The sequence below is a fragment of the Leptopilina boulardi genome, unplaced genomic scaffold, assembly GCF_019393585.1.
Source record: "Leptopilina boulardi isolate dan_hultmark-lab unplaced genomic scaffold, ZJU_Lbou_2.1 LbouV2_195, whole genome shotgun sequence".
In the NCBI taxonomy this organism is placed as follows: Eukaryota; Metazoa; Arthropoda; class Insecta; order Hymenoptera; family Figitidae; genus Leptopilina; species Leptopilina boulardi.
In genome coordinates this window covers 1,188,499-1,207,525 of record NW_026137746.1, presented here as the reverse complement: position 1 = coordinate 1,207,525, position 19,027 = coordinate 1,188,499, and the positions used below count along the sequence as shown (strand labels likewise).

Genomic DNA, 19,027 nt, shown 5'->3' with positions numbered 1-19,027 from the left:
GCCGCCAGATGGTGATAATTTTTTTTCTCACAGTTGAGATCAGTCTTGAATACTATAAAAGCTGAGAGTCTAACTCAGAAGGTGTATTGCAAAGCACTTTTTTTTTTCTTTTTTGATGAATTGCAGTAATATTATTTGATTTTTAATTTTTATAAACTGCCGTCTGCCAACTGAAAATTCCTATATGAAATCTTATATTGTTTCCTTTATATAATTCTATGTAAAATCTTAAATATAGATATTTCGGAATCTATATGAATATGATTTCTTACGTTCAAATCAGTCATATATATGATCCCACGTGAGGATTTTTAATATGATTTCATGTCAGATTTTTTGTAATAATTATTCATTCAAGAATCAAAAAAATGTTTGATGTATGGTTTGATATAGGAAAATTTCTGGTTAAGGATTGAGCAATAAATTTTGGTATGTTTTTCAATGAGAAAACACGAAGGAAATTGACATAAGAAATTGAAGGAAAAAATAGGACCAGAAAAAATTGTAGGATTTCACATAGGAATTTACATAATTTATTACCTAAGAATACGTTTATAAGATTTTACAATGAATCCCACTTCAAATTATGTCTCAAGTTACTATATGATTTTTCATAATATCCTATATTGTTTCTTACATGACACATAGGATTTTATGTGGATTTTAATATATGAATTTATGTGAGATCCAATATAAGATCCTACATGAGAATTTTCAGTAGGGTAGTCCAATCATATACTCCAACCAATCGCTTGACAAAGAAGATGTGCTCATTGCAGCACAAAACAAAATAAAAAACAAAGTTCTTGGGCCTATGAGCCAAAGCAGAATATATTCTTGAACGGGAACGCAATCGTGAATGGAAACGTAAGAATGGGTGAGAGAAGAATAAATATATTTGCTATCCTTCTCTTACTTATTCTTACGTTTCCGTTTACGATTGCGTTCCCGTTCAAGAATCTATTCTGCTTAGGCCTTATACCATTTGCTCAGTACTGTTATACCTATTACCTAACCAAAATTACTTCGTCTTATATCATGCATAAAAGATATTTAAAATTCCGCAAATTGACTAATTAATTTATATAACATTATATGTATATTATAGTTACTAAAATTAATAAATTTTAAAAATTAAAAAAAAGGAAAACGAACTAGTAAACGATTTTATGATTGTTATTATGACAACGTGGTTTTGATTTTCATAATTTGAATCATAGATTTGTAACACAGCCCCACAAAAAAAAAAAGTGTCGTGCGCGGCAGACCAGACTAGTCATTTCCCATGTATTTTGACGCGCTGAACACGAATCCGAAGTCCGTTTTGCTCCATCACGTCAGGATTTTTTTCTAACCTCCAAAAACCTGTCGGATTTGGAGAGGTAGGCTATTTTTTTAAAAAATTGATGGATTTACTTCAAAATTGGTATCTAGGGGTTTTTTGGGTCGCTGATGAAGAATTTGAAGTTAGATTTTCAAAATTCAAAATGGCGGCTCCAATATGGCGGACGAATTTTGTAAAAATTGATGGATTTACTTCAAACTTGGTATCTAGGGGTTTTTTGGGTCGCCGATTACGAATCTAAAGTTAGATTTTCAAAATTTAAAATGGCGGCTTCAATATGGCGGACGATATTTACCCTTCAAAGGTGATAATTCCGCCCTTACACACGAAACTAGGAGCAATTAAACAGTTTGTCAAAGCCTTAGATAAAAAAGGAAACTGTTTCAAATACCTGGAACAAAAGTTTCCAGAAATCTCTGATGCGAAACTAAAAGAAGGGGTTTTCGACGGACCACGTATTCGCAAATTGTTAAAAGATGAGCAATTTATCACCAAGATGAATAAAAAGGAGAAAGCCGCATGGCTTAGTTTCAAAGCAGTTGTCGAAAATTTTCTGGGTAATCACAAGAGTGAAAATTGGGAGCAAATAGTTAGTGATATGATTAAAAACTTTGGTAAGTTAGGATGCTTAATGAGCATAAAGTTGCATTACTTAGACTCGCATCGGGATCAATTCCCTGAAAATTTGAGAGATTACAGTGAAGAACAAGGAGAACGATTCCATCAAGATCTGAAAGATTTTGAGGGTCGTTATCAAGGAAGATGGGATGTAAATATGATGGCCAACTACTGTTGGATGCTGAAAAGGGATATTGTACCTGGAGGCACCAATTTGAAAAGAAAACCATTACACAGATCCTTTGAGGACAAAAGAGTGCGCTACCATAAAAAGACGTAAATACCTTACTTATGTATATAAGAATTTCCATTTCTAGTTTTGAAAATCTAACTTCAGATTCGTAATCAGCGACCCAAAAAACCCCTAGATACCAAGTTTGAAGTAAATCCATCAATTTTTACAAAATTCGTCCGCCATATTGGAGCCGCCATTTTAAATTTTGAAAATCTAACTTCAGATTCGTAATCAGCGACCCAAAAAACCCATAGATACCAAGTTTGAAGTAAATCTACCAATTTTTACAAAATTCGTCCGCCATATTGGAGCCGCCATTTTGAATTTTGAAAATCTAACTTCAAATTCGTCATCAGCGACCCAAAAAACCCCTAGATACCAAGTTTGAAGTAAATCCATCAATTTTTTAAAAAAATAGCCTACCTCTCAAAATCCGACAGGTTTTTGGAGGTTAGAAAAAAATCCTGACGTGATGGAGCAAAACGGACTTCGGATTCATGTTCAGCGCGTCAAAATACATGGGAAATGACTAGTCTGGTCTGCCGCGCACGACACTTTTTTTTTTTTGTGGGGCTGTGATAATCAGTGATCTTAAAAACCCATAGATACCAAGCTTTAAAATATTCGAGCACTTTTTAAAAAATGTTCCCGCCATATTAGATCTGCCAATATGAAATTTTGAAAACTTACTGATTGTATTCTTTTACTATTTCTGAATCCGCCTTTTTTATTTTTTTAAATACAACTTTAGATTCGTCAATAGAAAAGTTTAAAAGTTAGAAGTTTGAAATAAATCCAGTTATAAAAATCGATTTTTACTAAGTGCTTTCTATCCTATTTTAAATTTTTGAAATAGCGATTACATGATACATAATATCATTCACATTTCAATTTAGAAACAAAAAGTTGAAGAACTTTATTCCAGGTAAGTTGGTTCAAATTCTTAATTTTTTAATTTTAATAACACAAAAAAAAGCCGAACTGAAAGTAAAAGAACCTACTTTTTAAAAAGATAATAATTATAAAGATTTTAAAATGATGTCCTTAAAACTTTATGAGAATGTTATCATTTAATTAAATTTAAAAAAATGAGAAATTCACTTTACCAGAATTTATTTTCCAAAAGCTTCACTTATTTTTGTTCACAGAAAATTAAAAGGCATTAAAATAAGCAAAATTGGATTAAAATAATAAGCGTTGCAACTTATTTTAATGCCTTTTAATTTTCTATGTTATATATGGTTTCCTTGATATTCTTTTATAAAAAAAATAATTTATGTAATACTTGCATAAAAAAGCCTAACTTTTGACGCATGGAAAATCTGAGAAAAAATGCGTTTTTTAGTAGAGGATGTTATAAATACCACCGAGCATGTAAATATCACTTCTGGTACTTTTATTCCACGATGTTACGTTTTGTCAAACTTTTTTAACACACTAGTTTTTTTACATTCTCATCATAAATGATAAGGTTGAATTTACATGGTAATGTAAATGGAGAATGCAAAACCGAAAATAATGAGAGTGAAAAGGACAAGGATATATCACTATCCTTTTCACTCTCATTCTTTTCGGTTTTGCATTCTGCATTTACATGTAACTCCACCCTAAAGTTTTTACATTCTTATCATAATGAGAAAGTATTACATTTGCCCGATTTTGACCAACCTCTAATTCATGTAAATCTCCACGTTTCAAGCCTTTCTGATGCCAAAAAAATAGGTTTTAAAAAAATGTCTTTCTTTATGTATGTATGTAAGTATGTATGTAAGTCTGTCTGTCTGTCTGTAGACAAAAAAGTTTGCTCGACGATAACTTGAGCAAATTTTAATTAATCGACCTCAAATTTGGTATACACTTTAAGTTCACCAAAATTTCGCCTGAGTTCGTTGGGCAGACAATTTCGTCATAAAACAACAAAATTATTCAAATTTTTAATTTTCAAAAATTTTTATTTTTCAAAAAAAAATTTTTTTCAATTTTTTTTTGAAAAATATGAGTAAAATGAAACACTTTTTTCCTGTATCATTTTTTGATTGGAGTGAAAACAAGAAAGTTACTCATTTTTTTATAATTTTTAATTTTCAAAAATTTTCATTTTTCAAAAAAAAAATTTTTTTCAATTTTTTTTTGAAAAATGTGAGTCAAATGAAACACTTTTTTCCTTTAGCATTTTTTGATTCGAGTGAAAACAAGAAAGTTACTCATTTTTCTTAAAAAATGACAAACAAAAACGGATGAAAAATGGGTAAAATGCAGGGCAAAATTACTTTATTTTGAAAAAGTATGTGCAATTATGTATTATTTCTTTTTAAACCACCTTAAATTAACATAAATTAAAGTAACTTACTCATAAAATACCGAAATTTTTGTTTTGTTTTTTTTATAAGTCAACCATTGCTATCCATTTCCAAAAAGTGCAATTATTTTCAAAATATTTCTGATTAGTTCATGTTGCACTGTTTTTACTAGAATATCGTAAGTTTTCGATTGCTAACTTTTGAATTAAGTGAACTTCTTTTATTTTTAGACTTTTTTTTTATCTTACCCCTTGACAGTCCATGGCTCATATATATCCCAATAAAAAGACGTTCCGTTTTTGTGATTTTGGACGTATTTGTACACATTTGAAGAAAATAGTAAATCTTTTTCTATTTAAGTATCAATGAGTACACTGTTGTTTTCGAGGTCCCTGAATTCGAATTTGAGGTTAGATTTAAAAAATCTAAAATGGCTGGCTCATCATAACGGAATAATTTAACATTGATTCGATTAGTTTAAAATTCGGTACACGGAGATTTTTGGTGTCTATGAATCCCAATTTTGAATTTGGTAATTCGATCCTCAAATTTTGATTTACCGACCCCACAAATTCACTAGCACCGAATTTTGAACGAAGCATATCAATTTCAAATTTTTCCGTCATATTGGGTAGCAATATTGAGTCCGCCATTTTCTATTTTTTTTTAATTTTTAATATTTTTACATTCTCATCATAATGAGAAAGTATTACATTTGCCCGATTTTGACCAACATCTAATGCACGCCTCCTTTTCCTATTGTATCTTTCTAATTTTCGAGCGTGAAACGCGAGTGCCGTGATGAGAATGTTATCCTTAAAGTCAAAGTACTTTAAGAAGATGAAATTTAATTTATAAAAACCAAAAATTTCACTTATATAAATTGTACTAAAAAATTTTTATGAATATAAATAAAAACATGAGAGCGAAACCTCATATAATAAATTTGTTGCTTTAAAAAATGTATTTACTTTAAAGTTATTTTTTTAGTGTTTTTAAATTTTCAATTAATTTTTTCTTTTACTCAATTGAAATTAGCTCAAAGCGGAATATCTTATTTTAGTAAATAATTTGGTTTGTCGATTTTCGTTAACTACAAAGACCTGGCCAATCCACGGCGCAATATTAAGGAACTAAGTTTGAACAGCTACAGTGCCGTCATTCTCTTTTTTTGCCCGATAAAAAATTTATTCTAGTACCTTTAAACCTTACCTATTTCTATAATTTAATTTAACGTATTTTAATAAACACTATGAGTTGTTTCTAATAAATTTTTCAAAACAAGTCGATTATATGAAGATCCCCTTTTAAAATAACTACTTTTTTACTTATTTTAACTCTGTGTGTAATTAATTTTACTCTTTTTAATAAAATTAATAAAGATAATTTCTTTCTTCTTGACATTTTACTTCAAAATTAATTAAATCAACCACAAAGTCTGAAACAACTACAAAATCTCATTCTACCAAATAGATTCTTGGGTAATTCAACTACTTTCTGGTAGTATAATTAATACAATTTTTAAATTTAATAGGAAAATTTTTGTATTACAGAGTGTAGTTAAAAAGTCATTAATGCTAATAGGTTTTGAATTGTAATAAACAAACAAAGCGCGCGAAGCGCGTAATAATATCGGACCGCGAAGCGGGACGATCATCCTTCGCGTGCCTCGGGGCGCGCTCAAACTAGCGAGCGAAGCGAGCCCCTACGCGCGAAGTGCGTGATGAGAATGTGGCCGCCCCCGCAGGGGGCTGCCAGATTTTTTAATTTTTAATTAAAAATTTATTTTTACATTCTCATCATAATGAGAAACTATTACATTTGCTCGATTTTGACCAACATCTAATTGATGTAAATCTCCACGTTTCAAACCTTTCTAATGCCAAAAAAATAGGTTTTAAACAAATGGTTGTATGTATGTATGTATGTATGTCTGTCTGTAGACAAAAAAGTTTGCTCGACGATAACTCGAACAAATTTTAATGAATCGACTTCAAATTTGGTATACACTTTAAGTGTACCAAAATCTCGCCTGAGTTCGTTGGCCAGATGATTTCGTTGAAAAGCAACAAAATTATTTAAATTTGTAGTTTTTAAAAATTTCCAAACGTCGCATTTTTCAAAAAAAAATTTTTTCAATTTTTTTTTCGAAAATTGCGAGTAAAAATAAACACTTTTTTCCTTTGATAATTTTCAATAGCTATTAAAACAAAAAAGTTATACCACTTTTCTTAAAAAAAGGACAAAAAAAGATAAAAACGGATGAAAAATGGGTAAAATGCAGAGTAAAATTACTTCATTTTGAAAAACTATGTTTATCTATGTATTATTTCTGTTTAAACCACCTTAAATTAACACAAATAACAGTGACTTACTCATAAAGTTCCGATTTTTTTTTTATAAGTCCAACTATTGTTTTCCATTTCCAAACATTGCTATTGTTTTCAAAAAATCCTCTATTTTAAAATACTTTATATTGCGCTGTTTATACCATAATTTCGTATTTTTTCGATTATTTACTTTTAAATTAGTTAAAATTCATTTATTTGTAGATTTGTAAACTTTTTTTTCGTTAACATTTTTCGATACAGATTAAAACAAAAAAGTTAAAAAAGTTATGTTCTATAACGATTAAGGTAACAAAAATTTTAAAATATTTTCGATGTGTTATTTTACTCATTAATTTTTTGCGGACCAGTTTTAACCTATTTTGCCACCTTTTCTTTTAGCAACTTTCCTCTCTAGATTTAAAGTTTTTGAAGCAGTATTCCTAAAACATTTTTTTCACTGTAACGAAAGCATTGTGAAGTGAAACAAAAATAATAAGTGTAGCAGGCAAAATTATAAAGAATTATAAATTAACTAAGTATAAACATTGCTATTTTTTAAGAGAAAATTCATTTTTCAACAATCTTTTTAACAAATTTAAATAAATCTTTCTACTCCTTGGTTTTTTAGGTCGCTCATTACGATTCTGAAGTCAGTTTTTAAAAATTCAAAATGGCGTATTGAAACATTTTTGACGCGAGATTTTTAGCATTTAAAGGTATTCTGAAGGGATAAGATTTGAAAAAATTATAAAAACTGAACAAAAATTCTAAAAAAATCTTTTTTTTAATGCTTGTAAATTGTTTATTTAAAATTTTTCGGTTCTTTTAGTACACTATTTGATAGAGCCTCAACGTACCTGTAAAAATTTCGTTAATGGGTTAATGCATGCCTCCTTTTCCTATTGTATCTTTCTAATTTTCGAGCGTGAAACGCGAGTGCCGTGATGAGAATGTTATCCTTAAAGTCTATAGTTTTATAGTGATCTTATAAAAGGTTTACGTTATATGTTTTTTGATAGCAATAACAATAATGTATCCAACTAAATAAATAAATATTATATTTGTTATAAAAAAATCTGATTCTGATTACTTTAATGTTACGCTTCTATATGTCGAATATACATATGGAAGCATCTTATTTTAATTGTGTGTCGCTTTTCAGGAAATTTTTTGTAAACATTTTTGTTTCTTTTTCTTTTGAATTTTGAAAAAAATTAGATGTGAAGAATAATTAATTTTAAATATTTATTAATTAATCAATCCTATCCACACTTTCTCAAATCATTCGTTTCTTAAGGGTTCCAATAATCAAACTAAAAAGTTGTTTTTAACAACAAATAAATAAAAGTAATTGAATTTTCAAAGATTCAGATTTTTCAAATTAAGTGAACTATAAGTGATTTTTTATTGAAATGTTTGATGAAATTGAAAAGTTTTTAATTGAAAACTGCTTTCAAATAATTGAATTTCTGAAGAATATTATAACACATATTGTACACACACATTACATTTTACACATAAAATTGTATTTAAATCAAATTGAAGTTGTTTGAACGCATAATAATTTACTATTGTATGGATCATTCGGGTTTTTTTACACAATTAGTTGTGGAGTGGGGGAAGCTCGCTAGTTACGACAGGCACTAGCGCCAGAATTTATTTCGAGCTATCAAATTCACAAAAGATGTTATAACTTGGAGATGTATTGATGGATTTTAATTTTTAATTTTTTGAAGTGGGTTAACTTTTTTTAACTAATTTAAATAAGTTATTCTTTTATTTATAAAATTGTAAATAATATTAAAAAATTAACAATAATTTTAAAAACAAATTTTATTTGATTAAATATCAAATAACATTACTGCAACTCATCTGAAAATAAAAAAAGTTTGCTTTACTTCTGTTAGCGACGAACGATGACGAAAAGGGACTTGAGGGGAAATAGGGAAGAGAGATAGGGAAAAGGGACGAAAGGCTCGGCAGTCGAGCATTGACCTCACAACAGAACAGTGGAAAATTTTGGTTAAACTTTATGTTCATATTTAGTGAAGTGGAGAATTTGTAGTTTGAGTTTCATTGATATTTGTATTTTGTATTTAAAGTTTAAAATAAAAAAGTTGTTTTTGAATTGCGTAAGTTTCCGTTGGTGGGGTGGAGGAGATTGAGGACTGAGACCGAAGAAGAGTGGGAGGTAGGTGTGTTTTTTATTAAAAGGAGATTTCTTAAACGTGATTTGATCACTTATTGGGCGTGGCTTGGTCACGAGGAGGCTCACAACTTGGATGTGTTAGATTTTTAATGACTTGGTCATAATAATTGAATATAGAAAAATCGTTTTTCCCGTTTCTTAAGTTTGCTAATAATAATTTGCCTTTGTAAAATATTTTTGATTGAGTTTGTTCTCTAACCCCCCCCCTTTCCTTGTAACTTTATATTTGCAGGTAAATAAAGAGGCAACTGGGTGAAATTCAAGGGAGAAAACCTCGGTAAGATACATATAAATGGTGGAGGCGCCGGGTAATTATGAATATTTGAGAAATTAAATTAAACTTATGTACACGGAGAGAAAAATCAAGGCTTTATAGTATGAAATAGATTACTGCTATTTTTCTTTAAACTTTTCATACTAATAGAGCAAAGATTTGAGAATTTTTAGGATAGTATTTGTCCGTACTAAAAAAGCATAGTATATTTGCTTCTATAGTACGAAACATGTAGTTTAATAGCAACAACGCCATGCGGAGATTGCACGTAACATCATCCTACTATGTTTGCATAAGTTCTATGCTTTTTCGGGGATAGACTCTTGCAACTGGCGATTAGGCACACAGTTACTTCCAATTAAGTAAAGGTGGGCGTGGCCTAATCGCCAGTTGCAAGAGTCTATCCCCGAAAAAGCATAGAACTTATGCAAACATAGTAGGATGATGTTATGTGCGATCTCCGCATGGCGCCGTTGGATTAAAAGTATAATAAGTATGTAATAAGAGGCTATATAACAAACTTTATTAGCATAGACAAGTTTCATGGTAAAAAGACATACGATTGTACTATAATTACTCAAATTTCATGTCTATATAGCATATAAAATTTGTGTGCATTAAATGTAAACCTTTCTATACTATAAAAGGCAGATTTTTCTCTCCGTGTAGTAATTAAATTTCGCCTTTAAATATTCGCCTCACTCTTTTGAAGGACACCCAGTAACCTAGCTAGTTTGAAAGTGTAAAGGTAAACAACCATAAAATCCTAGGTCAATATGCCTTCTTTGACAATTTTAATATAAAATAAACATCGTCTCGATGTACAAATACCACCGATAATAATATTACATTTCGAATTTAAAATTAACCTTACAAGTAATTCCTTATTATAAATAAAATTATTGTGATTGTTATATATATAGATGCTTTGTTTTATATTTAATTACTATTCCTTATCTCCTGATTATTTTAATTTATATCGTTGCTTTATGGTAAATATTCTAGGAATATTTATTGTAATTTTTTTTTTTATAAAAAAGGATATCAACAGAAGAAATGGCTGAGGATTCACAATCCACTACGGGCAGTGATGCTACTGAGAGGATTATGCCAAATCCTTCTGTTAATCGAAGACCACGAGGAGCGAATATCCAAGGAGATTCGTGGAGTGGGGGTACGGAGCGGAGGTCCACCAGCACTGTTTCTCAGCATAGAAGAAGAGAATTGGAATATCAAGCTGCTTAAAGGCGTTATGAAATTCAACGAAAATTATTAGAAGATCAAGCAAGGCTCGAAATTGAAAGGATAAATCAACAATTGAATATGGATCTGGAAAGGATGGAAGAAGAATCCGAAGATCTTAGATCTATCATTACTCGAAGAACACAAGAGAGAGAAATTCATGATCGAAACAAAATACATCAATGGCTAAATAACGTAAACCCAGCAGACATCAACAATATCGAGACAGAAAATAACGAAGATCGACAATTTCCAAACCCTTCGGGCAAAGAACCTTCATTCCAAAACACTAGAGAAGAGAATCGATTTAAAGAACGATTAGTAATAGAAGATGAAACACGCCATCTCTTACAACAAATCACAGTAGGAAAAAAATTACCAGTCTTTGAGGGTGATGTCTTGGAATGGCAGTGTTTCAAAAGAGCCTTTGAAGAAACAACTAAAAAAGGAGGATTCAGCGAAGAAGAAAATTTATTACGGCTTTACGAAAGTTTAAAGGGACCGGCAAAGGAAGCAGTTTCTTCGTTAATGATTACCACTCGCGATACACGTCAAATCATGAAACTCTTGGAATTAAGATTTGGAAATTCGAATGCAGTCGCCGACCGCATTATTCAAGATATCAAATCTTTGCCAAAAATATATAATAATAACGGCGATTTGATTGTATTTGCCAACAAAGTAAGAAATTGCGTGGCTGCTTTGGAAGCAGTAAATCATACTGGGTGTTTGCACAGCCCAGATCTTCAACGAGAGATTATACAAAAAATTCCTTATGCCATGGTTTACAATTACAATCGGTATCTCGATAGCCAACAAGAGACAACGGTACCAGCGTTAGTAACTTTGTCAAAGTTCCTTTTCTATGAAGCGGAGATAGCATGCAAAGCAGGAACCTTTGATACATCAGCTGCAACGTCACAACAAAAACGAGATAATACTAAGAGTAAAGATCGAAACCAGAATTTCCAAACAGGAAATAATCGAAATAACAGGAAATCAAGTTATCGTCCATGGGAAAGGGTTAACGCGATAAATCAAAATGAAGAGATCGATTCTCTTGAATCAAAGAAAGCAAAACTAGATAAAACATGTTCCTTCTGCGATCAACAATCTCATAATTTAGATGATTGTAAAAGTTTTAAAGAAACGGCGATTCCTGATCGGTGGGCTTGGGCCAGAAAAAACGGAATCTGTTTTAAGTGTTTAAAAAGCTCGTCACACTTGCAAAATGAATGTCGAGCTCCAGCGTGTAAAATTTCCAACTGTAAAGGAAATCATCATACATTTCTACACAGCAACAAAACCAATAGGCTAAATGATTCTAAAACATCCAAACCCAATAACAATCTTGTGGCTAACACCAATGAGAATCAGGATAGCGAATCTAATGAGAGATGACTAGAATCCACAGAGCGAATATTATTAAAAGTCGCGATTGTAAAAGTGTATGGACCTAAGAAAAATATCACGACCCCCATACTGATGGATGAAGGATCAACAATAACTTTAATAGATCAAGAACTGGCAACAATAATTGGATTGAAAGGCATTTGTCAACCATTAGCATTAACATGTATTGGAGAATTAGGGATGTCTGATAAAAATAGTCAACTAGTAGATTTTGAAGTCAGTGGTTTAGATAGTACAATAAAACATAAAATAACAAATGCTCGCACTATAAACAGTCTAAACCTTTGTCGCCAGACAATTAAAAAAGAAGAAGTGGAGCGATACGCACACCTATCACACATACCTGTTGAACCTTTTAGAAATGTAAAACCAACGATACTAATTGGCTAAGATCATTGGGACCTTATAACAGCTATTCAGATGCGACACACTTCGAGAAACGAACCAGCAGCATCGCTCACTCATCTTGGATGGGTTATTCATGGTCGAATTCCAGTAAACAGTGTTCCAGAACATAGTATCAAAAACCCTAAAACTATTTATCATATTGAGGAAGACGACAGATCAATAATCGATTTGGATTAAAACGCGTTAGTAAAAAATAGTTTTGCACTGGAAGGATCTGGAATAACATCATCAAGAAAAAAGAATAAACAAGAGGAAAGAGCAGAAAACATTCTTTTAACGACAGCAGTACATATGGGAAATTATTGGACAGTAGGACTCTTGTGGAAACATGACAATATAAAAATGCCTGACAACAGAATGTACGCTCTTAATCGCTTAAAGTCAATTGAAAAAAAATGGACAACGATGAAACGTATGCTGAGCGGTATTGCCATCAAATTGATCACCTCATCAAATCCGGATACGCAAAAAAGATTGATGAATCTACTGTGGATCACCCAAGGTCATGGTATTTACCACATTTTGGAATCGCTAACCCATATAAGCCAGAAAAGAAAATAAGGGTAATACTTGACGCAGTAGCTAAAGTTAATGGTGTCAGCTTAAACGATAAATTATTAAAAGGAACAGATTTAGTGAGTTCATTGATAGGCGTTCTAATACGCTTTAGAAAAGGAATAATTGCCGTCAAAGGAGACATAAGAGAAATGTTCTTACAAGTGAAAATTCGCGAAGAAGATCAAGAGTCTCAAAAGTTTTTATGGCGCGGAATGGACCGCGATCGTAAGCCAGATACATACGTGATGACATCCATGGTTTTTGGATCAGTGTCTTCCCCATATACGGCTCAATTTGTTATGCAAAGAAATGCTTTAACCTTCAAAGATTCACATCCTTCAGCTGTAGAAGCCATCACAGGGAGTCACTATGTCGATGATTACCTTGACAGCTTTGATACAGAAGAAAAAGCTAAGAAGCGAGTCAAAGATGTTTCTTATATTCAAAGATGTTGCGGTTTCGAACTACAAGATTGGGCCAGCAACAATAAATCTGTATTGAATTCAATATCTACCAATGCAAGAGTCAAAGAGTATGTAAATTTATCGATCAATGAGATGCCAGTGGAACGAACTCTTGGATTAAAATGGTGTCCGACTGATGATACAATCTCATTTGATCTAAGCCTGAAAAAAATTCCTGAATCAGTTATAACGGGAGCACGGAAACTAACTAAACGCGAAATGCTGAGAGTAATTATGTCGGTTTACGATCCACTTGGGATATTGTTACATTTCGTAATCCGAAGTAAAATCTTACTACAAAATGTTTGGCGAAGTGGCATCAGTTGGGATGAAGAACTAAAAGAAAAAGAATTTACATCCTGGCGTGTATGGATAAGTATGCTTGAGGAAATAAAAGATTATCAAATTCCTAGATCATACTGCGGAACGAGGAGCTTACCAAACCACACAGAACTACACGTGTTTTGTGACGGAAGCGAAAAAGCCTATGCAGCAGTTGTATATGTGAGGACTATTCATGATGACAAAACAATTCAAGTATCTTTCGTGATTGGAAAAGCGAGAGTTGCTCCGCTGAAACCTGTCTCAATACCCCGAATGGAGCAACAAGCTGCCTTGATAGCCAGTCGAATTGCAAAAACTATAGGAGAAGAATTAAAAATTGTACTAATCAAGCGCACATTTTGGACAGATTCTCAAACTGTGCTTGGATGGATTCGCTCAGATCCCCGAAAATATCAATCATTTGTTGCTCATCGTCTTGGAGAGATTGACGAATTAACGAACCCTGACGAATGGAAATGGGTATCCACGAGATTGAATCCTTCAGATCACGCAACCAGAGATATCGGAAACATGGATAAGTCAATGAATCGGTGGATTAACGGTCCTGAGTTTTTACAACGTCCCGAATCGTCGTGGCCGGTACAACCTGTTGTAGCTGCAATAACTTCGCCTAAGACAGAAATAAAAAAAGAATTCGCTGGAGTAATCATAGAAAAAACTCCTTACTTAACACCTAGAATTGAAAATTTCAGTAACTGGATATGCTTACTTCGCTGTATGGCTTTAATTTTGATGTCACCAAACATCTGGAAAGGAATTCTCAAACCCAAAGTTTCCGCTGAATGGCTGGACAAGGCTGAAAAATATTTAATCAGAAAAACTCAGGAAGATTGCTTTGGAAGCGAAATTAAGCTCATTAATCAATATCGAACACTACATAAAGAAAGTCGTCTCAAACATTTGACACCGATTGTAACTCAAGAAGGAGGGATTCTCCGAATTGATGGACGGATAAACGCAACGCGGGAGATACTAGATGCTGTTAAACAACCAATCATCTTAGATGGAAAAAAACTATCTTACACGTCTACTCGTTAAACATTACCACGAGAAATTTCTACACGGATCAAACGAAACAGTGGTAAACGAAATAAAACAAAAATTCTGGATATTAAAACTTAGACCTACTGTAAGGGCCGTTGCTTCTCAGTGTTACGTTTGTAGTCTTCAACGTGAAAAGGCACAACAACCACGCATGGGAGATTTACCACCAGCAAGATTGGGACATCATAAAAGGCCATTTACATACTGTGGTTTAGATTATTTTGGCCCACTGTTTGTAACAGTTAATAGAAGACACGAAAAAAGATGGATGACTACAAGAGCCATACATCTAGAATTGGCGACAACACTATCCACCGACTCTGCGATAATGGCTTTCCAACGTATGAGTAATCGTCGAGGAACTCCTAGTGAAATGTTTTCCGATAACGGAACCAATTTTCTCGGCATGAACAACGAGTTGAAGGAAGAACTAAGCAAAATGGATCATGCCCGAATTCTTGACGAAATGACAAATAAAGGAATAAAATGGCGATTTAATCCACCTCAAACGCCACATATGGGAGGAGCTTGGGAGCGATTGGTGCGTAGTGTCAAAACAGCGTTATCAGTAATATTACGCGATAGATTTCCCACAGAAGAGGTTTTAAGAACTCTCTTTACCGAGGTTGAGCACGTTATTAACAGTCGTCCTTTAACAAACGTATCAGTGGACCATCGGGATCAAGAATCGCTTACACCTAATCACTGGCTGATAGGATCATCATCTGGAGCTGTAGTACGAGGAAATTTTACTAATGACGACTTGTGTAGTCGAAAACTGTGGAAAGTATCACAAAGGTTAGCCGACATGTTTTGGGTAAGATGGATGAAGGAATACCTTCCTGATCTCGTTGTACGAAAACGATGGACACAAGAGGCTAGAAAATTATTAACCGGAGATGTTGTACTCATTGCTGACCCTTCCATGCCACGAAACGTATGGCCCAAAGGTTTGATAAAATCCGTTTATCCAGGTAAAGATGGAAGAATACGAGTCGTTGATGTATTATCCCGTGGACGAATTTTTAAACGGGCAGCAAACAAAATCATCGTTCTTGTTCCAGCATCATTAGGTACGGAATCACCAGATTCCCGTACCGGGGTGGAGGATATGTTAGCGACGAACGATGACGAAAAGGGACTTGAGGGGAAATAGGGAAGAGAGATGGGGAAAAGGGACGAAAGGCTCGGCAGTCGAGCATTGACCTCACAACAGAACAGTGGAAAATTTTGGTTAAACTTTATGTTCATATTTAGTGAAGTGGAGAATTTGTAGTTTGAGTTTCATTGATATTTGTATTTTGTATTTAAAGTTTAAAATAAAAAAGTTGTTTTTGAATTGCGTAAGTTTCCGTTGGTGGGGTGGAGGAGATTGAGGACTGAGACCGAAGAAGAGTGGGAGGTAGGTGTGTTTTTTATTAAAAGGAGATTTCTTAAACGTGATTTGATCACTTATTGGGCGTGGCTTGGTCACGAGGAGGCTCACAACTTGGATGTGTGAGATTTTTAATGACTTGGTCATAATAATTGAATATAGAAAAATCGTTTTTCCCGTTTCTTAAGTTTGCTAATAATAATTTGCCTTTGTAAAATATTTTTGATTGAGTTTGTTCTCTAACCCCCCCCCTTTCCTTGTAACTTTATATTTGCAGGTAAATAAAGAGGCAACTGGGTAAAATTCAAGGGAGAAAACCTCGGTAAGATACAACTTCTGAGTTAGACTCAGATATTATTATAGTAGCTTTTATAGTATTCCAGACTGATCTCAACTGTGAGAGAAAATATTTTCACCATCTTGTGGCGTAACTGTAGAACTATAATGATGTTCTACATCTATATTGAAATTTCCCATGTCATTCCCCATGTGAAATCCATTATCATTTTTTTGAAAAATTTTTCAATATCAAACCTTTTTGTCTATTCTCATGTCATTTCCCATGTAAAATCCTTTATTATTTTTTGACATAGCAATTGACTTGGGAAAATTTAAAAAAAATGATAAAGGATTTTACATGGGGAATGACATGAGAATAGATGTTTGCTATCTGATATATCAAAATTAGTAACCACAGCTAAATTTTTTGCTATGCGTTTAAAAAAATATTCCATGATTTATATATTTTCTTAATAGTACTTGGTTATGATACACCCTGTATATTTAGTCTATATTTATTTTAATTAAATTTCTCGCAAATCTTATTAAACATCTAATAGACTGTCAAGTTGTTGATTAAAAATTTTTATTGTATGCGACCTTTTTATTTTATTTGTTTACTATATTGTATAAAATTTCCAATTTCTCTGAAATCTTTGAAATATAATATAATATAATATAAAAATTATATATATATATATATATATAAAATATATTGTATATTATATTATTTTATATGCATATTATTCTTACATATATGTTATATTAGGGTCATTTGGGGTAAATGTAAACGGATTTGCTTAGTTTCGACAATAACGTAAGTTTTTTATTTTAAAAAGCAATACTTCCGGTTTTCTACTGCATGAACTTGTTACTTCACTTCCCTAGAAACATTTTATGAGGTACAAAAAAATATTGATTAACTTGAATCGCTTAAAACTGACTGTTTACATTTACCCCGAGATTTTGAAATTTTCCCAAAATTCGGGGTAAATGTAAACACCCTTGCAGTTTAAAGAGGTTTAAGAAAAAAGTTATCCCAAGTACACTACTATGTAAAGGGATGTAAAAACTGAAAAAAAATTCTTGGTAGATGTAAAATAATTGAACCAATTGATTGATATGCAACATATAAAATAAGCAATCATTACCATAACAAAACTAGTAATGTAAAAACTTGAATAACTTCAATAAATTTTAATAGATTTTCATTCAACTTGGTGAAAATAAGTTTTTAAGGTTGCTCAATAAGATTCTAAAATCGAATTTTTAAATTTCAAAATGGCGGATCCAAAATGGCGGACAAACATAAAAATTTTGTTAAAAATTGATCAAATTTGCTTGAATCTCGCTACTCGGGGGTTTTTGAGGTCACTGAATACGAATTTGAAGACAAATTTAAAATTTTCAAAATGGCGGATCCAATATGGCGGATGAACCTAAAAATATTTTTAAAAATTGATCAAATTTGATTAAATCTCGCTACTCGGAGGTTTTCGAGGTCGCTGAATACGAATCTGAAGTCAGATTTAAAATTTTCAAAATAGCGGATTCAATATCGCGAAAGAGGTTTTTAAAAATTGATCAAATTGGACTAAATTTCTCTGCCCACTGACATTTAGAAAATATGAATATCAACACAATTAATATAGTGCGAAATTTTTCCTCTTTATAAAACATAAATTTATAAGAAGAAGAAGGTAAGAAGAAGATGGTATTTTCTTAACGTACTTTGGCGGCATTCTTAAAACCTAATAAAGAAAATAAAAAAGTATAATTGTGTTGTCCAATCAATCAACCAATCCATAAATCAATCATCCAATCAATCCACCAATCAATCACTCAATCAACCAATCTATAAATCAATCATCCAAGCAACCAATCTATCCACCAATCAATCACTCAATCAACCAATCATTGAATCAATCGACCAATCAATCAGTCAATCAATCAAGCAATCTACCAATCAACCACTCAATCAATAAATCTATAAATCAATCATCCAAGCAACCAATCTATCCACCAATCAATCACTCAATCAACCAATCATCCAATCAATCCACCAATCAACAACTCAATCAACCAATCTATAAATCAATCATCCAAGCAACCAATCTATCCACCAATCAATCACTCAATCAACCAATCATCCAATCAATCCACCAATCAATCAGTCAATCAATCAGTCAATCAATCAAGCAATCCACCAATCAACCACTCAATCAACCAATCTATAAATCAATCATCCAAGCAACCAATCTATCCACCAATCAATCACTCAATCAACCAATCATCCAATCAATCTACCAATCAATCAGTCAATCAATCAAGCAATCCACCAATCAACCACTCAATCAACCAATCTATAAATCAATCATCCAAGCAACTAATCTTTCCACCAATCAATCACTCAATCAACCAATCATCCAATCAATCCACCAATCAATCAGTCAATCAATCAAGCAATCCACCAATCAACCACTCAATCAACCAATCTATAAATCAATTATCCAATCTACCAATCAATCCACCAAGCAATCCAATCCACCAATCAATCCACCAATTACTCAATCAACCAATCCATAAAT

The 19,027-nt window shown here is 32.3% G+C and overlaps 2 protein-coding genes across 2 annotated transcripts in view; one reads left to right on the top strand and one right to left on the bottom strand.

The window, feature by feature from the left end:
* Positions 1–2,155: 2,155 nt before the first annotated feature.
* Positions 2,156–19,027, bottom strand: part of LOC127278159 (uncharacterized) — a 134,156-nt gene continuing 117,284 nt past the window's right edge. The window contains exon 4 of the transcript XR_007842450.1: positions 2,156–2,247. The gene's annotated coding sequence lies outside the window, so the exon portion shown is untranslated. The remainder of the gene's footprint in view (positions 2,248–19,027) is intronic.
* On the top strand, positions 12,770–14,779 carry LOC127278096 (uncharacterized). The gene has a single exon (XM_051299628.1). The coding sequence runs from the start codon at positions 12,770–12,772 to the stop codon at positions 14,777–14,779; it is 2,010 nt and encodes a 669-aa protein (XP_051155585.1).